Source organism: Ranitomeya variabilis, chromosome 2, assembly GCF_051348905.1.
Source record: "Ranitomeya variabilis isolate aRanVar5 chromosome 2, aRanVar5.hap1, whole genome shotgun sequence".
Lineage (NCBI taxonomy): Eukaryota > Metazoa > Chordata > Amphibia > Anura > Dendrobatidae > Ranitomeya > Ranitomeya variabilis.
The window spans coordinates 144,065,499-144,090,961 of NC_135233.1; the positions used below are offsets into that span (position 1 = coordinate 144,065,499).

Sequence of the window (25,463 nt, forward strand, 5' to 3'; positions counted from 1 at the left end):
AACTCCAATGACAAGGATTTTGTTTTCACTAGCCAATACTAGAGAAGCAACGGATCAATCTCTACCCACCAGGAGTAAAAAAATGAACCAATTTTCTTGTTTGGTTTCTAAGCATCTTCTGTGGAAATTACTGGACAATTTGGAATAAGGAAATGTACATAGCATTAAAGGATTAATTATATTGTGTCCTTGTACGTGGATGCATCTACAAAAAAAGATGCAAAACAAACAAAATAGAGGAGTGCAAGTACCATAATCAGAGCTATAAGAAAACATCAGCCATACTGTATCTGATGTGTTAGTTCTTATAGATTTTCACTGGAAAAGAAAGCTATGCTATTCCCAACTCATCATCTTGTATGCAATCCAGGAAAGTCGTCTATTGCAAAAGAGAATTCCACTTTTGAGCCCTATGTTTGAATGCATTAGAATTTGGACTATTTCTGTAAAAGGTAACTACTCAGTAACTCAAGGGGTTTGTCCAGCTAATTGAAAAATAAAGTATAATGGTAAATTAGAATAATTTTGATTATCAAACGCTCCACTTCCACCTTTGCTTCAACACAGAAGGGAGCCTTCTCTTCCCGCTCTGTCGGTGAGAGAATTGCTGGGGCTGGCTGCAAGAGACAAATCTGCCACCAATACAAAGAGGGTGGAGATAGTGCTCTTCTGTATCAAAGCCAGGCTGGAAGTGGAGGGTCGGAACTCCAACAGCAAGAGTGGAACTGGCGAACCTTACAATAGAAAACGTTGTATTCATTTCATTTTGAAACACATGTAAGCCATTTTTATTTTGCTCGAGAAGTGCTTTAAAAAGGGTTATCCACTACTCAGATACTTTTCAATCTGGTCTTTGAGATTTTCCCAATTTCCTACTGTCCCATCAAACTCATCTTTTTCATCAACCTTTATGCCGCCTGTAACCCAACTCTCATTGTTTGTTCTTTCAGTTTTTCATTTAATAGTTTATATAATCTGAAAACCTTTGCAGTGCTGTGTACTTTTCATGAAGCATTTCTCAATGATTTGAAATCTTGAAGCTATATTTGGGAATCTTCTAATACCTAAAAATATTAAAAAAGTGTGTGTGTGTATATATATATATATATATACACACACACACACACACACACACACACACACACAGTACAGACTAAAAGTTTGGACACTTTCTCATTTAAAGATTTTTCTGTATTTTCATGACTATGAAAATTGTACATTCACACTGAAGGCATCAAAACTAGGAATTATATACTTAACAAAAAAGTGTGAAACAACTGAAATTATGTCTTATATTCTAGGTTCTTCAAAGTAGCCATCTTTTGCTTTGATGACTGCTTTGCACACTCTTGGCATTCTCTTGATCAGCTTCAAGAGGTAGTCACCGGGAATGGTCTTCCAACAATCTTGAAGGAGTTCCCAGAGATGCTTAGCACTTGTTGGCCCTTTTGCCTTCACTCTGCGGTCCAGCTCATCCCAAACCATCTCGATTGGGTTCAGGTCTGGTGAATGTGGAGGCCAGGTCATCTGGCGTAGCACCCCATCACTCTCCTTCTTGGTCAAATAGCCCTTACACAGCCTGGAGGTGTGTTTGGGGTCATTGTCCTGTTGAAAAATAAATGATGGTCCAACTAAACGTAATGGAATGGCATTGGAATAGCGGATGGAATAGCATGCCGCTGCAAGATGCTGTGGTAGCCATGCTGGTTCAGTATGCCTTCAATTTTGAATAAATCCCCAATAGTGTCACCAGCAAAGCACCCCCACAACATCTCCTCCATGCTTCACGGTGGGAACCAGGCATGAAGAGTCCATGTGTTCACCTTTTCTGCGTTGCACAAAGACACGGTGGTTGGGACCAAAGATCTCAAATTTGGACTCATCAGACCAAAGCACAGATTTCCATTGGTCTAATGTCCATTCCTTGTGTTCTTTAGCCCAAACAAGTCTCTTCTGCTTGTTGCCTGTCCTTAGCAGTGGTTTCCTAGCAGCTATTTTACCATGAAGGCCTGCTGCACAAAGTCTCCTCTTAACAGTTGTTGTAGAGATGTGTCTGCTGCTAGAACTCTGTGTGGCATTGACCTGGTGTCTAATCTGAGCTGTTGTTAACCTGTGATCTCTGAGGCTGGTGACTCGGATAAACTTATCCTCAGAAGCAGAGGTGACTCTTGGTCTTCCTTTCCTGGGGTAGTCCTCATGCGAGCCAGTTTCTTTGTAGCGCTTGATGGTTTTTGCCACTGCACTTGGGGACACTTTCAAAGTTTTCCCAATTTTTCGCACTGACTGACCTTCATTTCTTAAAGATGATGGCCACTTGTTTTTCTTTACTTAGGATTTGTATTATGGCAAGAAAAAAGCCACTAGCAGTCTATTCTGTAGGACTATCAGCTGTGTATCCACCAGACTTCTGCACAACACAACTGATGGTCCCAACCCCATTTATAAGGCAAGACATCCCAGTTATTATACCTGTCAGGGCACACCCGTGAAGTGAAAACCATTCCCGGTGACTACCTCTTGAAGCTCATCAAGAGAATGCCAAGAGTGTGCAAAGCAGTCATCAAAGCAAAAGGTGGCTACTTTGAAGAACCTAGAATATAAGAATATAAGACAGAATTTCAGTTGTTTACACTTTTTTGTTAAGTATATAATTCCACATGTGTCAATTCACAGTTTTGATGCCTTCACTGTGAATGTACAATTTTTATAGTCACGAAAACACAGAAAAATCTTTAAATGAGAAGGTGTGTCCAAACTTTTGGTCTGTACTAACTATATATATATATATATATATATATATATATATATATATATATATATATATATATATATTTATTATTTGAAAACCTCTGGAATGTAATCAAGAGGATGATGGATAGTCACAAGCCATCAAACAAGGAAGAACTGCTTAAATTTTTCGCCAGAAGCAGTGTGAAAGACTGGTGGAAAGCATGCCAAGACACATGAAAGCTGTGATTAAAAATCATGGTTATTCCACAAAATATTGGTTTCTGAACTATTCCTGATTTAAAACATTAGTATTGTTGTTTCTAAATAATTATGAACTTGTTTTCTTTGCATTATTTGAGGTCTGAAACCAGTGTTTTATTATTTTTTATTTTTTATTTTGACCACTTTTCATAAAAAAATACAAAATTTATTGCTTGGAAATTCGGAGTCATGTTGACAGAAGTTTATAGAATAAAAGAACAATTTACATTTTACTCCAAAATATACCTATAAAGAGAAAAATCAGACACACTGAACATTTTGCAGTGGTCTCTTAATTTTTGCCAGAGCTGTATGTATGTATGTATGTATATATGAAAAAAGTGTATGCAACAAACCTGTTTTCTGACCAAAGGGGGTATTTATATATATATATATATATATATATATATATATATATATATATATATATATATATATATATATATATATATACACATACACATATATATATATATACACACACACACGCACATACTCGGGGTACTACTAGTATGAAACACCAGATGTGGTAAACAAAACAAAAAAATGTATATAAAATATATTCAAATTAAAGCCAAGACATACAATGTATATAAAAGAATGCCTTTATTTATTTTTTGGCAAATGGCACTTCATGATGTGCCTGTACTTGGACAAATTGCCTGTACAATTGAAAAAGATATATATATGTATTTTAACAATGAATTAATAACAGGACGGACAAAAATAATAAAATTTCATAAAAATTCATGTAGGACTTGGAACACAATAGGCAAAAAACACCCTCAAAGTACGTACATATATCTGGTGTATAGGTATCTAGCCATGTGTAAAAAAACAGGATGAAGCAATGTGCAAAAATGCAAGAAAAATATGTACAAAATGCATGCATGCACTTTATCTTGCAGGGCGCAGTCGGACCAAGATGGCTCTGTAAACTGTAGGCCTCTATTCACACAGCATGCATTTTGTAGCACTGGGCAGCCCGCCTGTATGTGCGTTAGTAATAGGCTGTAGACCAGATGCTCTGCATTGCTTGTGTGAACAATGCCACATACAGACTATTATCGCTTATCTCTTTGTGCACTAATGCCAAACAACCAATACTGGATTGAAAGTGGTTGTTTCATCTGTATTTTTTGCACCTGTGTTTTTGCCATCATTAATCGGGTCCGATGCGCCCTGCTAGTGCATTTGTTTGGAGGCTTCAGCAGGTAATCATCTCTGCTTTTTTCTCTGTGATTTTTTTTTCAGTGTATAATGTGTGCATAAACAAAAAAGATAAGCTAATTTTTTAAAAAACATACATGTCAGGTGCCATGTAAAAGTTTGGCCAAACTTATACATGCCATTGTAACATAACTGGATTTAAACAATGGTCATCTTCTGTTTACAATCCTTTTTTTAACTGCCATATTAATTACAATAAGCAAATGGTATTTGGTAATTTATATATGGTTTTGTATATTTTGTATATCTACCAGTCAAAATAAGAAAAACGAAACTTAGCAAACCTAGGAAGATAATTGTATGAATACAACAAGCACATGATCCAAAGAAATTAAGTTTAAGTTAATTACATTAATAGTGGTCTAAATTCCACTGTCAGCCTTGTGACTGAGTCATGAGAACCCAGCAATGTTGTACAACAACAACAAAAAAAAGATGAATAGTGGGATTTACAATTGCTGTTCATTGTTTCAGCTGTAAAAATAAGACTCACACTGGCATAAGTATAGGTCTCCATATGACATGAAATACTAAGTTACTTAATACTTTCTATATTGCTTTTGCATATGCTCTAGTGTTATAGCTGATCAGTGGATATACACAGTTCAAAAAAAAAAACAATTAAGGGAGTACTTAAAGGGTTATTCCTCCCATTTCCAACATCCTATGCCAAAATGTAGTAGCTGTAATAATAATATTAGCAAATACCTCCAATTAGAAATGTCCTGTAGTTATTCTGATTCGCTCTGTCTCTTTCAGGCATTGCAGGACTTTAGGTATCCATGGTTACGACCACTAGCAACTAGCTGTCACTATATCAGTGGTCATAACCATGGATACCTAAGATCCTGCAATGCCTGCACATGAAAAAAGAGGCAGCAAATCAGAAAAACTTTACTACAGTTCTAATTTTAGATATTTGCTAATATTATTACACTTACTACATATATGGATAAGATCTTGGAGAAAGGAATACCCCTTTAAGTAACACATTGAATCTAGATTAACTAAATATTCAAGTTGAAAAATGACTAATGACTAATTGAGATATACAATAAAAATAATTATCTTGTGATGCAGTGCCATAGGAAGCAAAACATCACCACAATATGCTAACCAGTATAAATATAGACTTTGTATCATCTTGTGCTATTAAACCTCTATTATACTGCCGCTACATTGCTGATCTACTAATAATTTTGACAAGCTCAAAAGCCTTTTCTTGCCAGATAGATTAGAAAGAGATGACAATCGATGCCATATTAACGGATCCGTTGCCCATTAACTCTAATGTTAAAAAAAATGGATTCGGCAGAGATCAGTTAGTGCACAATGGACTACAAAGTTTTGTGAGCATAACTTTTTTCCTAATGGATTTCTGCTGGATCCCTTCTAATAGATCATTACTGGACATGTGAACATAGCCTAAAATGTTTGCTCTTGCCTCAGTAATTCATTTGTAATCTTGCCTGATGAAGGAGCCCATGAGCTCTGACTGCTTACAAATTTTTTCCAGGTTAGTCAATAAAAGTATCACTTCTACAATACTTTTGTCTTTTTTGGGCATAAACGTACTTGCATAGATTATATCAATTGTGTAAATCAACAGTCAATCAAAAATAAAATTAATGAACTGAAGGCAAGATTCTAATTCACCCCTAACATCACAGTAAAACATTTAAACCCAAGATTGATCCAGTTTGTGCGAACTTCATCACAGCAGTACAAAATGTGACTCTTATTAGTATTGTGTATGCACTTTTTCACCACCATCACCACCCCCATGTGCCTGCCAATGGCAATGGTATCAATGTCTTCATAATCAAGAAACTACCTACACACTCTTGCAACAAGAGTCAGGGTACAGTGGGCCATGATGTGGAGGTTAGAGTGACCCTCCAAGGATAGGCATCCCTATAACAGACTAACATATGCTCAGTGTAAACCTGTCCTTATCTGTGAAAAGAACAGGGCACAAATGGTGAAACTGCCAATGCTGGTGTTTCTATTGAATGATAATCAAGATGCAATGTTGGGTTGAGTACTAGTATCGCAACAAGATGTTGGGCCTAGTGATGAGCGAATGTACTCGTTGCTCGTTTTCCCGAGCACACTCGGGTGACCTCCGAGTATTTATGACTGCTCGGAGATTTACTTTTCATTGCGGCAGCTGAATGATTTACAGCTACTAACCAGGCTGAGTACCAGGTGTGGGTTTCCTGCTTACTAGGGAATCCACACATGTAATCAAGCTGGCTAGTAGCTGTAAATCATTCAGCTGCCGCGATGAAAACTAAATCTCCGAGCAGTCAAATACTTGAATGTGTCCTCCTGATGTTGGATTAATGTATTGGAGTATTTATGTTGTCCTTGACAACCCCTTACATGGCTGTGAGGCCTATAGTCATCTCTGTGTGATAATTTAAATGAATACATCAGAACAAAAGTTATCATGCTGAGAGTATGGTCTAAGGGTATGTTCCCACGGTCAGGAACCGGCAGCACTTTGGAAGCAGCACATGTCCGCTCCGTCCAAAGCGCTGCTGGCTTTTGAACGCAGGTGATTCTGCATGTGTTCATTGAACCATGCAGAATCACTGCGCCCAATACATTAGACGGGAAATTTATCTTGCAGAGACTGAGCATCTCCACAAGATTATTTGACATGCTGCGGTCTCAAAAGATGCGCCGCATGTCCGTCTCCACAAGGAATCCGGAGGCATCCCTGCACGCATAGTGGAGATGGGATTTCTTCAAATCCCATCCACTATGCTGTAACATCTGGCCGCTGCGGGTTGAACCCCCGCCGGAAGATTCCCTATACTGAGGCCGATCGAGACACTGTGGATTCTGTACAGCATATGATCAGGCGGTGTCAAGTCTTTTTAAGTGTGCATTAAAGGGGAGTCAGCCACAGTTTTGTGCACTTTTGAAAAGAAGGACAAGGCTGAAAAGAGGCCAGATGGAGTCAGATTAACTCTGCTGCCTCATTATAGTGAATGTACCCGTCTGGTGTTTCATCTGAATCATGTCATTTGGAGATTTAGATGGAAGCCCTGATGTAAATAGAGCACAGGATAAATGTGATTCAAACTGTTATGTAAAATGTTCTCAATAAAACCTTCAACTCAATCCACAAAAAAAGACCCCACTCAGGTCCGTAATCTGTCAATGGAAATAGAAGGGGCTTCCGTGACGTTACTGGTAATACAAAGGCTCTGGAAAAGCGCTATGGCTCCTCACCCCCCAAAAGATATCTAGGAAATTCTGTGCTCCCAAATGCAAATGCACCTCTCCCTTCTGAGACCCAAAGTGTGCCTAAACCACATTTAGCATCCACATGTTTGGCATTCCTATAGCGACGAGAGCACGGTTAATTTACAGGTGCATGAGCTGGGCATAATGTAATGGGCACTATAACATACTGGGCACAGCAATGTACGGGCACTATACTGGCAGATTTGCAATCTTCACTCACCTGCTTGTTTCTGGAAAACACCAATGGAGTCAAAATTGTCAATACACCTGTAGATAAATTCCTATGTAATCTCCATAATGGGGTCACTACAGAGGATCTTCTGGCACTAAGGGGCTCTGTGTATGGAGTCCGCAAGCCATTCTACGATAATTTGTTCTCAGAGTCTAATCACGCTCCGTCCCTCCAGAGTCTCACCGTGTGGCTAAGCAGTACTGAACTGCCACATATGGGGATTTCCACGTTCAGCAGAAATTGTGTGACAAGTTTTGGTGCCATTTTTACCCATTTTCCCTTGTGAAAATGTAAAAATTTGGGGCTAAAAACATTTTTGTTATAAAATTCTGTGACACACCTGTGGAACGAATATATCTGAGAATCACTAGGTTACCTTGAAGTGTTCCAGAGTTGTTACCACAAAGTGACACTGGTCAAAATTGTAAAATTTGGCTTGGTGAGGAAGGTGAAAACAGGCTTGCGGTTGAAGAGGTTTTCTCAGCTACAACTGCTTTCAACAGATAGACTTACTCATGTTAAAAATATTAAACTCTGCGTTTATTTACGTTCAGTGCTGTTTCCACCACTGCTATGGTCTTTGTTGAGCGCACAGGTCCAGTCTTCTGTGCACAAGACCGCTGCAGCCAGTTATTTATGACTGATGTACGCTGTAGATATGTCCACACTGCTGCAGCCTGATAAAGGCTCTCTGTGTCAGATATCGACTTGGGTGACTAAAAGCAGAATTTTTTTTTTTAACACAGACAAAAGAAAACAATTATGGATGAAAAAAGTGTTGCGGCGTCTATACACATTATTGGTATCAACAAACTTAAAAGAAAACTACAATTTCTTTGATAAATTACATTGAGCATAAAATATGAAAAGGTATTATTAGTATTTATTATGCTCAAAATATAAGATCCCTATCGGTATGTTCTGGGAGTGTTGGAGAAAGCCCACACAAATACGGGGAGAACACACAAACTCCTTGCAGATGTTGTTCTTTGTGGGATTTGAACTCAGGACCCCAGCGTTCTGGCTGCAAGGCTGCAGTGCTAACCACTACTGATCCAAAACATGCAATGGTCGGGTTTCCAAGAGAATACATATAGATAATGCAACAGAATGCAATAAATTACCCACCGCAAGTGGTGTTTTTCCATTAACATAGTATAATCCTGCTTGTGTCAGTTCCAGCCTCCATTATTATTATAGCTTATTATTGATTCTGGACTTCCCATACATTAAGCACACAAACCGTAGTCACACATTTGCCTGCAGGGTTATAGGTTATATTTCATTTTAGCTTAATGGAGTAAATAGAAAAAAATCTGGTTTTATAACCATTTTAGACAGGAAAGATTAGTGGAATTCAATATGCACTTTGCCAGTCCTTAAGATGGGAAAATGTTTTTACCTTTTGGAAACTTTCTCAGACTAGAAACAGTTCTAAATGGCAAGTAGCGAGAAATCAGCATGGCATGTGGGATGCAGAAGGCATTAGGTTTTATATCTCCAGCATCTCCGGCATGCAAGTCTATTAAATACTGTATAATAAGAGAGCATTAGTAAAATACCTGCAACTCTTCTGGATGAATGGGAAACAATTTCCAGAGACCGAATCCAAAATCTAAGAAAATCCTTCCCAGAAGAGTGAGCGCTTTCTGCTCCCCATGGGACTCTGACCTATGTATTTATACCTATTGATTTAGAATGGGATGTTCTAAAATCCCCTATAGGTATAATTGTCCCAAATCTGTTGTAGATAGAATGTGTTTGGAAATTGTACCAAGCTGCTAATGATTTTATTTCTTGCACCAAATGGCTGAGTATTTGCCTTTTTTGGGGGGGGAAATATAAGAACCACATTATGGTGAAATCTTTGTTCGCAAGGGACAAGGCTGATTTTCAATATTGGATGCTCTTGATTTACGGACCCTCAAGTGGTACGGCGCTGAAGACAAGCAAGCCATGCAGATCACTGCATGGAATCAGGAATACTTCCAGAAAATCATAGTCTGTGAACACAATTTACTGTGCAATTCACAAATGTAAGTCAAACCGCTATCATGGAAAGAAAAAGCCATAGATCAACACAATCTAGAAACGCTGCAATTCTCTGGGCCAAAGCACATTTAGAAAAAAATGGTAAAAAACAGAAAACTATTCTATTGTCAGATAATCAAAATATAAAACTCTTTATGAAAACCACAGAGCATCCAGCTTGCTATCAGCGCACAGTTCGTGCATCGGTGATGGTATGGCGTTGCATTAGTGCCTATGGCATGGGAGCTTACACATCCTGAAAGGCATTATAAATGCTGAGCTTTATATAGAGGTTTTATCAGAACATATGCTCCCATCCAGACAATGTCTATCTCAGGGAAAATGTTACATATTTCAGCAACGCAATGCTAATCCACATACTACACTCATGATTTTCAGTGACCAACTGGCCACCTGCATACCAGACCTTTAACCAACACAAAATATTTGGCGCATTATGAACCCCCAAAAACAGCAGTGATGACCCCAGACCGTTGAGTTTCTAGTATCCTACACAGAAAAGAATGGGTCAACATTCCTCCCCCAAACCTCCAGGAATAGGTCTCCTCACTTCAAGATATTTACAGATTGTGGTTAAAAGAAGAGGGGGTGCTACACAATGGTAGACATGGTCCTATCCAAACTTCAAGATGGGTTGCTGCCATCAATTTCTATAATTGTTAATTTTTTCAAATAAAATGGAAAAAAATCCAACTTTCAACTTCTGATCTGAGGTTTGTTATGAATAAAATATGGATATAAGATTTTCAAATCAATGTACCGTATATACTCGAGTATAAGCCGAGATTTTCAGCCCAAATTTTTGGGCTGAAAGTGCCCCTCTCGGCTTATACTCGAGTCATGATCGGTGGTGGGGTCGGCGGGTGAGGGGGAGAGGGCGCTGAGGCATACTTACCTAGTCCCGGCGATCCTGTCGCTCCCCCTGCCCGTCCCACGGTCTCCGGGTGCCGCAGCCTCTTCCCCTGAGCGGTCACGTGGGACCGCTCATTAGAGAAATGAATAGGCTGCTCCACCTCCCATAGGGGCGGAGCCGCCTATTCATTTCTCTAATGAAGCGGTGCCGGTGACCGCTGACAGAGGAAGAGGCTGCGGCACCGAAGACCAGCTGTCCGGGGGAAGGAGCGGGACGCCGGGAGCAGGTAAGTATCGCATATTCACCTGTCCTCGTTCCACACGCCGGGCGTCGCGCCATCTTCCCGGCGTCTCTCTGCACTGACTGTGCAGGTCAGAGGGCGCGATGACGCATATAGTGTGCGCGCCGCCCTCTGCCTGATCAGTCAGTGCGGAGAGACGCCGGGAAGATGGCGCCGAGGAGCTGCAAGCAAGACAGGTGAGTATGTGTTTTATTATTTTATTGCAGCCGCACAGCTATGGGGCAATAATGGACGGTGCAGAGCACTATATGGCACAGCTATGGGGCAATAACGGTGCAGAGCACTATATGGCACAGCTATGGGGCAATAACGGTGCAGAGCACTATATGGCACAGCTATGGGGCAATAATGGTGCAGAGCACTGTATGGCACAGCTATGGGGCAATGGTGCAGAGCACTATATGGCACAGCTATGGGGCAACGGTGCAGAGCACTATATGGCACAGCTATGGGGCAATAACGGTGCAGAGCACTATATGGCACAGCTATGGGGCAACGGTGCAGAGCACTATATGGCACAGCTATGGGGCAATGGTGCAGAGCACTATATGGCACAGCTATGGGGCAACGGTGCAGAGCACTATATGGCACAGCTATGGGGCAATAACGGTGCAGAGCACTATATGGCACAGCTATGGGGCAATAACGGTGCAGAGCACTATATGGCACAGCTATGGGGCAACGGTGCAGAGCACTATATGGCACAGCTATGGGGCAACGGTGCAGAGCACTATATGGCACAGCTATGGGGCAACGGTGCAGAGCACTATATATATGGCACAGCTATGGGGCAACGGTGCAGAGCATTGTATATATGGCACAGCTTTATGTGGAGTATCTATGGGGCAACGGTGCAGAGCATTGTATATATGGCACAGCTTTATGTGGAGCATCTATGGGGCCATAATGAACGGTGCAGAGCATTATATGTGGCACAGCTTTATGTGGAGCATCTATGGGGCCATAATGAACGGTATAGAGTATCTATTTTTAATTTTGAAATTCACCGGTACCTGCTGCATTTTCCACCCTAGGCTTATACTCGAGTCAATAAGTTTTCCCAGTTTTTTGTGGCAAAATTAGGGGGGTCGGCTTATACTCGGGTCGGCTTATACTCGAGTATATACGGTATTTTTTGTTTCCTTTACGTACGCGACTGAGGCAACTCTATGGTGTCCAATGAGTTTACTGCAAGTGTTTAATCTATGAGGTATTAAAGGAGTTTTGCACCATATGAAAAGCCAAGTACATCCAATTTCTCACACAAGAAGTGTTAGGGCTTGTTCACACTGTGCTTTTTTTGCTGCGGATTTTTCAGCTGCGGATTTGTAAAACCCGCAGTGCAAAACGGCGGTGGTTTTCCCTGCGGTTTTTTGTGCGGTTTCTACTGCGGATTCCACTGCGGGTTTCCAACTGCACTTTCCTATTGGTGCAGGTGGAAAACCGCTGCGGAATCCGCAGAAAGAATTGACATGCTACTTCTTTTTTTCCGCAGAAAATCAGCGCGGATTTTCAAGCGGAAAAACGCAAAGTGGGCACAGCGGTTTTTGTTTTCCATAGGGTAACATTGTACTGTACCCTGCATGGAAAACTGCTGCGGATCCGCAGCTGCAAATCCGCTGCGGATCCACAGCAAAAACCGCAAAGTGTGAACATAGCCTAAAGCTGTAACAGTTGAGCTTTAAATTTAAGGACATAATAGTACATTTTATGGAACTTCGATCATTATTTATAATGTACTAGAGGCCTTTCCAAAGGAAAGCTCATTTTTGCTGACTATGCCGTGGACTACTGCTCTTAAAGAACCATGCACAATAACCATGAATTATGACAATGGTACAAACACTTTATCCTACTTCTGCAATTGTTAGACACTGCCACTATATTCAACCGAAGTGGCGCTGACAGCAGAAGGAGGTGGTGACTCTTTCCAGGCTAGGTGGGATGCAATACACTTAACTAAATTCTGCTAGTGCTTACAAGATGGGAACTTGCATCCCGCACCGGCTCGCCAATAACTAAAACATTACCAAACAGTTTCTCATTATCCTGCCCCAGCAAACTTTCTGCAGACCAATAAGCAAGCCAGTGTGGCAGTGGTGCAAAGCGCCATATTTAAATCTCCAAAGCAAAGTCCGTTGCCAGTTCTTGTATTTATATTCCTACACTGGTGTGGTATTGTGGATTATCCAATTCTTGTTCCTGGATTTCACCCTTGGAAGGTATGATCTCCTGGATATGAATTTGGCTATCCCTTTGACTATGCACTTGTCATACTTGTTCAGGTCTCTTCCCTAAACTTGTTTCACCATCCAGCAGTTACTCCTTGAACATAACCCAGGGGACTCTCAGTACCTCACACCCTCAACCTCTTTCGGGCAAGCCGTTCCAGAAGATATGACAAATGATATTTACAGATTTATAATTTGCATGCAATGGCTTCTCTGTCTTGCCTGACTCTCCCACATACAGTGGGTACGGAAAATATTCAGACCCCTTTAAATTTTTCTCTCTTTGTTTCATTGCAGCCATTTGGTAAATTCAAAAAAGTTATTTTTTTTTCTCATTAATGTACACTCTGCACCCCATCTTCACTGATGAAAAAAGAAATGTAGTAATGTTTGCAAATTTATTTAAAAAGAAAAACTGAAATATCACATGGTCATAAGTATGCAGACCCTTTGCTCAGTATTGAGTAGAAACACCCTTTTGAGCTTGTACAGCCATGAGTCTTCTTGGGAAAGAAGCAACAAGTTTTTCGTATGTGGATTTGGGGATCCTCTGCCATTCTTCCTTGCAGATCCTCTCCAGTTCTATCAGGTTGGATGGTGAACGTTGCTGGACAGCCATTTTCAGGTCTCTGCAGACATGCTCAATTGGGTTTAGGTCAGGGCTTTGGCTGGGCCAGTCAAGAATGGTCACAGAGTTTTTCTGAAGCCACTCCTTTGCTATTTTAGCTGGGTGCTTGGGGTCATTGTCTTGTTGGAAGGTGAACCTTCGGCCAAGTCTGAGGTCCAGAACACTCTGGAACAGGTTTTCATCCAGGATATCTCTGCAATTGGAAGCATTCATGTTTCCTTCAATGATAACCAGTCGTCCTGTCCCTGCAGCTGAAAAACACTCCCATAGCATGATGCTGCCCCCACCATATTTCACTGTTGGGATTTTACTGGGCCGGTGAGCAGTGCCTGGTTTTCTCATCAGACCAGAGAATCTTATTTCTCATAGTCTGGGAGTCCGTCATGTGTTTTTTAGCAAACTAGGCAGGCTTTCAAATGTCTTGCACTGAGGAGAGGCTTCCGTCGGGCCACTCTGCCATAAAGGCCCGACTGGTGGAGGGCTGCAGTGATAGTTGACTTTGTGGAACTTTCTCCCATCTCCCTACTGCATCTCTGAAGCTCAGCCACAGTTACCTTGGGGTTCTTCTTTACCTCTCTCACCAAGGCTCTTCTCTGTTGTGAATTCTGCTTTTGGGTTCCCTCCGGTGGTAGTAGGTGGTAATGCAGTTGTCCCTGGGTTGCAGTCCTGGTCAGGTGTGTCTGCTGATTGCAGTTCTGACTGGGGTATTTAGGTTTGCAGGATTCATTAGTCCTTGCCAGTTGTCAATTGTTGTTGGGAGGTGTAGGACCTCTGCCTGGTTCCTCCTGCCTTTCTGCCAAATCAGCAAAGATAAGTGTCTGGGTTTTTTTTCTGTGGCACACATGCTGTGTGCTTCACAATTCAGTGCTATTCTTTGTGTTTTCTTGTCCAGCTTAGATTGTGTCAGTATTTTCTCAGTATTGTTGGATTCTCTGGAGTGGCAGATATACATTCCATGTCTTTAGTTAGATTGTGGAACTTTTTGTATTATCTGTTGTGGATATTTTTGGAAGGGTTTTAATACTGACCGCCTAGTAATCTGTCCTATCCTTTCCTATTTAGCTAGAGTGGCCTCTTTTGCTAAATCCGGTTTTCTACCTGCGTGTGTCTATTCTTCTCCTACTTACAGTCATTCGTGGGGGGCTGCCTATCCTTTGGGGGTCTGCTCTGAGGCAAGAGAGCATTCCTATTTCCATCTATAGGGGTATTTAGTCCTCCGGCTGTGTCGAGGTGTCTAGGGTTTGTTAGGCACACCCCACGGCTACTTCTAGTTGCGGAGTTAGTTCAGGATTTGCGGTCAGTACAGGTTCCACCGACTCCAGAGAAAGTTTTCATGCGGCTCCAAGGTTACCAGATCATAACAGTACAACTGGCCCATAATGAGTTAAATGCATCTCAGAAGAAGGTAAGAAAGGTGTTGAGCCATTTTTTTTCTGCAGTCTGTTCTGTCTTTTCTTCCCTTTTTTATTTATGGGTGGCTCAGGAGTCTTGTGCCAGCATGGATGTTCAGGAATTAGCTTCTCGTGTAGACCAGCTTGCTGCTAGGGTACAGGGTATTTCTGATTATATTGTTCAGACTCCTGCTTTAGAGCCGAAGATTCCTTCTCCTGATTTGTTTTTTGGTGATAGGTAGGGTTGAGCGACTTTTGCTTTTTTAGGATCGAGTCGGGTTTCGTGAAACCCGACTGTCTCGAAAGTCGGATCGTGTGAAATCGGCCGATTATTGTGAAAAGTCGGGGGGCCGACCGAAACACGAAACCCAATGCAATTTTTTTTTTTTTTCCTCTCTCTCTCTCTCTCTCCCCTCCGTCCCTGCAAAATTTGTGTTTCACTGTGGGAATCGCTATATCCCAAACGTTAAGGTGGCGGTTTTACCCCTTGTGACGCCGCACAAAGCGAGCCGGAACCCATGTCATCACGCTGCACACACTCCTTCATTGGCTGAAAAAATGGCGGGGAATGCGTCATACGAAACGCGACTTTGGCGCGAAGATCGACGACCGTGTGGCCGATCCCACGCTGGGGTCGGGTCTCACGAAACCCGACTTTGCCAAGAGTCGGCGACTTTTGAAAATGACCGATCCGTTTCGCTCAACCCTAGTGATAGGTCCAAATTTTGGGGTTTTAAAAACAATTGTAAACTGTTTTTTGCTCTGAGACCGCTGATTCCATTCAGCAGGTTAAAATTGTCATCTCCCTGCTGCGTGGCGATCCACAGGATTGTGCATTTTCCCTGGAATCTGGGAATCCAGCCTGGCTTAATGTAGATTCCTTTTTTCAGGCTTTAGGATTATTATATGATGAACCTAATTCTGTGGATCAAGCGGAGAAAACCTTGTTGGCCCTGTCTCAGGGTCAAGAGGCGGCAGAATTGTATTGTCAGAAATTTAGAAAATGGTCTGTGTTGACTAAATGGAATGATGATGCTTTGGCTGCAATTTTCAGAAAGGGTCTTTCTGAATCCGTTAAAGATGTTATGGTGGGGTTTCCCACGCCTTCCGGTCTGAGTGATTCTATGTCTCTGGCCATTCAGATTGATCGGCGTTTGCGGGAGCGTCAAACTCTGCGTGCTGTGGCGTCGTCCTTAGAGCAAAGTCCTGAGCCAATGCAGTGTGATAGGATTTCAGACGTCAGAATAGGTTGTGTTATTATTGTGGCGACGCTTCTCATGTCATTTCAGTCTGCCCTAAGCGGACAAAAAGGATCGCTAGTCCATTAACTATCAGTACTGTACAACCTAAATTTCTGTTATCGGTGTCCTTGATCTGCTCATTGTCATCATTTTCTGTCATGGCGTTTGTGGATTCAGGTGCCGCCTTGAACTTAATGGATTTTGAGTTTGCCAGGCGTTGTGGTTTCCCTTGCAGCCTTTGCAGAACCCTATTCCTTTAAGGGGGATTGATGCTACACCTTTGGCTAAAAATAAGCCCCAGTTTTGGACACAGGTGACCATGCACATGGCGCCAGCCCATCAGGAAGATTGTCGATTTCTGGTGTTGCATAATTTGCATGATGTTATCGTGCTGGGTTTCCCGTGGTTGCAGGTACATAATCCTGTGTTGGATTGGAAATCTATGTCTGTGACTAGTTGGGGTTGTCAGGGGGTTCATAATGATGTTCCTTTGATGTCAATCTCCTCTTCTTCCTCTTCTGAAATTCCAGAGTTTTTGTCTGATTTTCAGGATGTATTCGATGAGCCCAAGTCCAGTTCCCTTCCACCGCACAGGGACTGTGATTGTGCGATTGACTTGATTCCAGGCAGTAAGTTTCCTAAAGGCCGACTTTTCAACCTGTCTGTGCCTGAACATACCGCCATGCGGAGTTATATTAAGGAGTCTTTGGAGAAAGGGCATATTCGGCCATCTTCTTCAACGTTGGGAGCAGGTTTTTTTTTGTTGCTAAGAAGGATGGCTCCTTGAGACCTTGTATTGATTATCGCCTCTTGAATAAGATCACGGTCAAGTTTCAATACCCTTTACCTTTGCTTTCCGATTTGTTTGCTAGGATTAAGGGGGCTAGTTGGTTTACTAAGATTGACCTTCGGGGGGCATATAATCTTGTTCCACCGACTCCAGAGAAAGTTTTCATGCTTCTCCAAGGTCACCGGATCATAACACTTCTCCCAAGATTGCTCAGTTTGGCTTGACGGCAAGGTCTAGGAAGACTTCTGGTCGTCTCAAACTTCTTCCATTTAAGGATTATGGAGGCCACTGTGCTCTTAGGAACCTTGAGTACTGCAGAAATTATGCTGTAACCTTGGCCAGATCTGTGCCTTGCCACAATTCTGTCTCTGAGCTCCTTGGCCAGTTCCTTTGACCTCATGATTCTCATTGGGTCTCACATGCAGGTGTGTGCCTTTCCAAATCAAGTCCTATCAGTTTAATTAAACACAGCTATACTCCAGTGAAGTGAGTAGAAACATATCAAGAAGGATCACAAGGAAATGGACAGAATGTGACTTAAATATGAGTGTCTGAGCAAAGGGTCTGAATACTTATGACCATGTGATATTTCAATTTTTCTTTTTTATTAAATTTGCAAACATTTCTATATTTTTTTTCTTTTCAGTCAAGATTGGGTGCAGTGTAAATTAATGTAGAAAAAAATGAACTTTTTTGAATTTACCAAACGGCTGCAATGAAACAGAGTGAAAAAATTACAGGGGTCTAAATACTTTCCATAGCCACTGTACAGGAGCGCTCACTTGAATGATTGCTGCTATGTTATTTATGAAAGAGCCGCTGCCAAAATATCTCTGGTTGTAGTTTATCTCACCAAGAAGAAAACTATCAACCGATACCGATATGATACCTGCCGATTTCTCATCTCCCTCAACATCATGTGTTGGAGAGGAGTCCGGGGGAGGGTGGGGATCACCATACATATTTAAATGCCAGAAAAACCCATCGATATCAGCAGATTTGGTCTCTGTTACTCTAATGTATATGGGGCTTAAGGTTGAATTCACACATTCGTATTATACATCCTCTGCTCAGACCACAATACATGGGTCCATGGTGCTTCCTGTTCCAAGAGGATGAGTAAGACTACCTTCCTGTCGTGCTGTCATGAGAGATGTCCTGGGAAAATTTATTTTTTTCCTCAGAAATGTGGTTTTCATTTTCACAAAGGTAACAGGAGAAATTGGGCCATATCTTTTTTGGGCAATTTCTCCTGACTAGAGAGATATCTCATATGTGGTCACAAACCCTTGTTTGGGCACAGGGAAGCGTTTGGAAGGGAAGGAGCGCTTTTTGATTTTTGAAGTGCAAAACTGTCTGTAATAGATTGCGGATGCCATGACGCATTTGGAGAGGTTTAAGGCTCCAAAACAGCAGAAATCCCCACAAGTAACCTCATTTTGGAAACTGAACCTGCCCAAAGAATTTCTCTAGGGGTATAGTAAGCATTTTAAAAACACAGGTACTTCACCGAATTGTATAACATTGGGCTGTGAAAATGAAAAGTTACATTTTTTCAACTAAAATGTTGGTTTAGCCTCAAGTTTTTAATTTTCAAAATGGCTCATAGGAGACATTGCACAACAAATTTTGTGGTCTATTTTCTCCTGAGTAGAGATGAGCGAATATGTTTGCCTTATTCGGCAAACTGTAGCATTTACTGAAGAAGTTGCAGCGTGAACCTGGATACCTAGAGCACTCTGATAATCAAGTGTCGGGCGCCGTAGCTGCATGTGTCACGGCTGTGTGAGAGTCACAGGCTCTACATGCATGTGTTTTGACCTTTCACACAACCGCGACACATGCAGCTGTGGCGCCGAACAACTTATCGGAGCGCTCCAGGTATCCAGGTTCCCGCTGCAGTTTCTTCTTCTAGCCAAAGATATTCGCTCATCTCAATGCCTGAGTACGACACTGCCCCATATGTGATCGGAAACTACTTTTTAGGCACAGTGCAAAGCTCAGAAGGAAAGAGGACCATATCGGAGTGCAGATTTGTCTGTAATGGTTTGTGGGTACTATGTCACATTGGCAGAGCTTCTGAGGTGCCAGGACAGCAGGACCCCACCCCATAAGTGACCAAATTTTAGAATGCTGATATCATAGGCGTTTCACCAGATGTTATACCATTGTGCGGTGAAGAAAAAAAAAATACATTTTTATCACTATAAATGATGTTTTAGCCCCAGATTTTACATTTTCACAGGGGGAAACTGGGAAAAAAACTATGTAATTTGCTACACAATTTCTCATAAACGTGGCAATACCCCATCTGTGGCTGTACAGTACTGTTTGGCGACACGACGAGAGTCTGAACGCTACTTGACTCTTGGAAAACAAATTTTCATAGAAAACTTTGCAGACTCCGTGTACAGAGCCTTAAAGTACCAGAAGAGCAGAATCCAACTCAATTGACCAAAATTTGGAAATTACACCCCTCTGGGAATTAATCTACAGGTGTAGTTATGATTTTGACTCTATGGGTGTTTTCCAGAAACAATCTGCAATGGACAATGCAGAGTGAAAATGCAAATCTGTCACTCTAATGCCTATACAGTGCGGTGCCCCATACATTATACCCAGCTCGTGCTTCTGGAGACTTGTACCACGTAAATTAAGCAGGCTCTCATTGTTACGGTAATGCCAAACATGTGGACGCACACTGCAATTTAGGCACATTGTGAGGCTCATGAGAAGGGGGGCATTTGGATTTGTGAGAGCAGATTTCACTGGATTTCTTTTTGTGGGAGCCAACTCACTTTTCTAGAGCCTTTTGTGCTACCAGTAACTTGGACATCCCTTATATTTCTGTTAACAGATGACGGATATGAGTGGGTAACTATTTTTTGTGCGTTGAGTACAGAGCTGTGGATTCGGAGTCATGGAGCCTGTGTACATTTTGGTGGCATCTGAGTCACTACAAAATGGACTGACTCCTAAACTATATAATAAATTGGGTACAGCAGTGCAATGCAGAATGTACTGTAAATGTTTTCTTAAGAATTTGGGAAAGTTATGAAATGTCCTTTAAATGTCTGCTCTGTTCCTGATCTAAGGATCTCGGCTTTATGTACATGATCAGTAGTGAGGCCGTGCTGTGGGGTCTGAGTCGGGATTCAGGGAAATTGAGAAGTCAGAGGTTTGACTCCACATCCCTGGTTGAGTAGATGATTTTGTTGGTGGCATTTTGGGGTATAGAACATTTTGGATTAATTGACATTTATCCTGTGCTCTATGCTAACAACTTACATCAAGGTTTCCATATAAATCTACAAAATACATGAATCGGATGAAACCCTTGAGGGATCCATTCATTACTGAGGCAGCAGAGTTAATATGGACTCAGTCTGGCGGTATCCGGCTTTTAAGAGGTTCACAAAAGTGAAACCTACTGCGCTTTTATGTATGCTTAAAAAGACAGACACTACTGGATCATAGGCCAGATGGCGTCCACAGTGGGGGTTCCACCCATCTTCAGGCATTGTCTGGGACTTAAAGAAATACATTAATATCTTTATATTCCTATGACTTTGCAGGTATCAGACACTTAGGGTCACAATATGGGAATTTCTGAAAAGCAAAATACCTCCCATCCTTGCAGTGCTAAAAGGTGTTGGAGCCATTCTAACTCCAAACTTAAAAAATTCTGGGATTCATTTTACGGCACTGATGAGGACTAAGACATACACAGGCATGCGAGTTCCAAGACTCTTCAGAGAAATCTGAAGGGTATGTTTATTTATACCGTTCATGAATATGGGTGTACTGTGCATAAACTTACATGATAGCAAACAGCAGAATACTTAGGAGCACAAGTAAAAACACTCTCTGTATCCAGCAGCTAAGTCACACCACTTGGCAAGTCTTTTTCAGTGTGATCTTGTGAGAATTGCCATACCCTATAAGATGTGGCAGACCTGAAGACATTAAACTTTCCTTAAACAAAAAGGTAAAGATTTGGATTTCCTAGACTATCGCGATCAAGCCATATCATCACAATCTCTATCTTTCACCCTTAATCCTCACAAAACAGGAGAAAAATGTACTTATTTTTTCTCAAAACTAAAAATACAGCATATGGAAAAACTGTAAAAGTTATAGCAGCTGGCACTTAAGCAACATCTTATAAGCGAAGGATTTAGTCAATGGCTATTGCAGTCGCATGTGACGCCATTCCAGCCTGCTACTCACATTAAGATTTAGATCACGGTAAACACGTTAGCCCATAAAAAGCAAGAAATCGCATTTAGTGTCCTATGAAACTGGTACTTAATGACAGAGTTTCACTGCTGCGCCAATTTCCATTTCTAAATACTTAGAAGTTATGGAGCAGGATGCCATTTTGTTAAATAGTGCTTTGAATAATATGAATGGGATTCAGAGGCGGTTACTCAATTCAGTTAAAGGAACAATATTCTTTAGACAAGATTAGTGAAAAAAAATTATTAAGAATCTTCAAATCTACTATTAACAAATATATGGAGCTATATGGAGAATGACTGAACAATGTCCTTCAGTTTATTATTCAGAACACCAACAAAAAGGATGTTTTATAATGTCTTACGTATGCGAGCCTATAGCTTGCATGGAGTCACGGGCAATTCAGGTGCCAATGTACAGACCTTGCCATGTTAAAGGACCTTTGGGGACTCTTCATCTCTGTTGGAATAAACGCTATAACTTTGACCTGATGGAGTAACAATACTTCAGAAAATAGAATGGGATTGAATAAAACTGACAATAAATTCGTCCCTTAAAACTTCTGAATTGAAAATGGATAATAAAAAAAATAAATACTTTACCTCTGGCTTAAAACAATCCTTTTACTTCTTCAGTATCAGGATCAAGATCAATGTCGTAGAAACAAGGTCTTGTAGGTAGCCCTGGCATGGTACTCATCTGTGGGAAAAAGTAAAAATAAATTATTAGTATTTTTACTGATCTGTAACATTGCCCATATAATTCTATAGGATCATATGGTATTTAGGTTTGCCTAATTTTATACAGAAGCAAATAAAGGTTTTTTTTGCTCTCTTACAACTCCACAAGAGAACCTGTGGCATGTGCTGCTGCATACAACAGCAGAGCATGGTTAATCCTGCAGCAAAGTATAAGTGGAAAGGATTAGCTGGGAGTAGAGTATGCAGCCAACCGGTCAAGGACGTGGGTGGAAAGGGCCTCAACTTGAAACAAGAACAGTGCTAAAAATGGCAGAGCTTGTTGGGTAGGTTTGTGGGTGAGAGGATGCAAACATTTTGTATCAAGACCACAAGTTTCTCAGTTATATTTTAAATGGGGTGCTTCACATATTATCAACTGATTACATTTCGCACAGCAGCATCTATTAATATGCCATCACTGTATAAAATGAGGATACTGCATTAAGAGTCTGTAAGCAACCACACTAATGGAACTTTCTCCACCATAGAAAGTGACATTTTGAGACATGCCTTTCGATTCTGCTTGAACCAGTACACACAACCGGAAACAAAAATGTTAACTGAGTGTGTTCAGTATTAATGGAATGATTTGTGAAAACACAACCAATTCAAAGTTCAGCTCACTTTTCTGCCTTAAAGAGGTTGGCCACTACCTTATCAATATCTGACTGGTGGGGGTGCGACATTTTGCAGCCCCACTGATCAGCTGTTGTAGTCGGCGGTCAGAAGCTGTTGGAATACAGCAGCTCGATCAAAACTATAGTGGCCGCGGCCGAGTAATACAGATCCACCCCCTAATCCAATAGAATAGGGCTTGGATCTGCGGTACTCGGCCGCAGCCACTATAGAAAAAATGGAGCAGCAGTGTAACAGCAGCAGCTGAGAACATCCGGGTGCTGCCAGTGATCAATGGGGATACTGGGTGTTGCACCTCACAATCTGATATTGATGGCCTATCCTAAGGGTATGCCATCAATATAAAAAAAGGTAGTGGCCCATCCCTTTAAAATTAGAATTTGCCAATAAAACACACACACCTCCGAAGGAAATGATATATGCACTGCAGAAAAATAAAAATAAAATTTGTGTACAGAGTCTTAGTTATAATGAGTTTTCTTTTTCCGGCAAAAAAAACACCAGTCAAAAAAAAAAATGCAGGTTGCAAATGGATTTTATCCCCACATTCTGTGGCTTAGATTCATCAAGACTGGCATTTTATACTCCACTTTTGGGAAAGGCGCGCACGAGAAGCTGCGACAATTCATTGTGGCTTGTGTGTTATGGTTTCCAATGGCAAGGAAACATCAGAAGCATAGAATAAACGGACAAGCTCTCGGGTGATGGAAACTAGAGCTGACCGCGATGCTAAACCTACACACCACACTAGAAGTAGCCAGGGGGCATTCCTGCGTTGTCTCTAGATGCCGCGCGCCAGCCGGAGAATTAACTACCCCTGGTAGAAGAAAACACAGTCCTGGCTTGCCTCCAGAGAATGTCCCCACAGGAGATAGCAGCTCCCCACATATAATAACGGTGAGAGCAGATGAAAGGACACACGTAGTATGAAAGCAGATTTAGCACAGAGAGGCCCGCTGACTAAATAGCAGAAAGATACAACAGAGGACTTCGCGGTCAGCTGCAAAACCCTTCAAAACACCATCCTGAAATTACCTTAACTCATGTGACAACTCATGCCACTGGAGTGGTAATTTCAGCCCAACAAGAGCTTCCAGCTGCAGAGATTCACATAAGTGCAAACTGGACAAAACATACAAAAATAGACTTAAGGACTAAAGTGTCCAACTTAGCTGAGCAGAAAACTGGGAGCAGGAACATGCAACAGAATCACTCTGGATACATTGATGGCCAGCATTAGAATGACTGAGGAGCAAGGTTAAATAGGATACTCCCACATCCTGATAGGAACAGGTGAACTGAGAAGGCAAAGCTTGCAGGACACCAGTACCACAAGAGACCACCGGGGGAGCCCACGAACCGAATCACAACACTTGTGCTTCCTAATGGATTTGGTACATCTTTTATCTGCCTTGTGCAACTGCAGGAATTTGACTAGTCAGAGGCTGGAGAACATTTGTATTGTAAACTATAGATTTTTAGGTCGTACTTGCCCACACTCTCCCTTGACCAAGTTGGCAGCTGGCGTAAAACTGACAAATTGAAAAATTTGTCTCAATTAGGAGTTGTCTAAAAATTTTGCAACATATCAAGCACTTTTTACATTAGAAAATTTTTTGATGACTTGTGGGATCTAGAGGTCAAATCCACAAAAAAACCTATTTCACTGTCTCTAAAAATTTGTAAGGATGGGGTTTTGTTTATACATTACAAGTTCCACCCGAAAAGTTAGCAATGTGAACTTCGCCTAATAACATCTTCTGTTTAAATAAGTATCTTTTGAGTCAGAATATTGACCTGGAAAATAAACTGTGAATCCTACACATGTACACAACTACAAATTTGTATGAAACATCTGGCAGTGCCAAAAAACAGCAACATGTGTTTTACATGGTGTACAGAAAATTGCTGTGTTTCTCTGAATGAGAATCCCGTTTAACTAGTTTATTATAGCAAGCCAATGAAAAGAATAGATTGCAGATGTAACTATATAAAAAACTGGATCGTAAAATAAAAATTGGGTCTGCGGCCACTTGGAAAATTCCTGTTAGGGCTCGGGCCATATTCTTAAATTGAGACTGGGGCTACACTGACTTTGTCCATGACAGAGACAAAGTGCGCACACTGCACCCCTAAATACAGATCTGCACCACACCATAATTACATATTTGGCTACTGAGAAAACCTACCATTCAGAATCTAAATTAATAAGCCAACATTGTGCCCCCCATTAACTATTAGCTACTTTTACTCCGGTTAATAAAAAAAAAAAAAAGGTTACCCACTGTGTTTCAGTATGCTCACTTGTTGAAGGATCCAACACACATGGTGAGCCCATAACACATGTGGTCTTTCCTACCTACCCACAATTCATTGTGATGGCGATGTGCTGCTAATCTCATGGGAGTAATCTGGCCATGGGCACCTTCCAGCCTTGGGCGATAGTAAAGAAGGCCCTCCCCTCGTTTCCTATAGCCCACATCCAGGGATGGAGTATAATCCCATGCACGGCACATGTTTTAGATCTCTGACATTGAATATGTTGTATATCCAAGTGACCTACAAGAATTTCAATCAAACGTCACGGCAATACAATTATCTCAGAAAATTTGATTAGACAAATCATGAGTGTCTGGCTGGATTTTTTTTT

The 25,463-nt window shown here is 41.3% G+C and overlaps 1 protein-coding gene across 2 annotated transcripts in view; it reads right to left on the reverse strand.

Moving 5' to 3' along the window:
* Positions 1 to 25,463, reverse strand: part of MTHFD1L (methylenetetrahydrofolate dehydrogenase (NADP+ dependent) 1 like) — a 310,972-nt gene that overhangs the window by 7,293 nt on the left and 278,216 nt on the right. For both annotated transcript variants that reach the window (XM_077283047.1, XM_077283048.1), the window contains one exon: positions 22,040 to 22,136. In XM_077283047.1, the coding sequence (XP_077139162.1) occupies positions 22,047 to 22,136 (90 nt within the window). In that variant the 3' untranslated portion in view covers positions 22,040 to 22,046. The remainder of the gene's footprint in view (positions 1 to 22,039; positions 22,137 to 25,463) is intronic.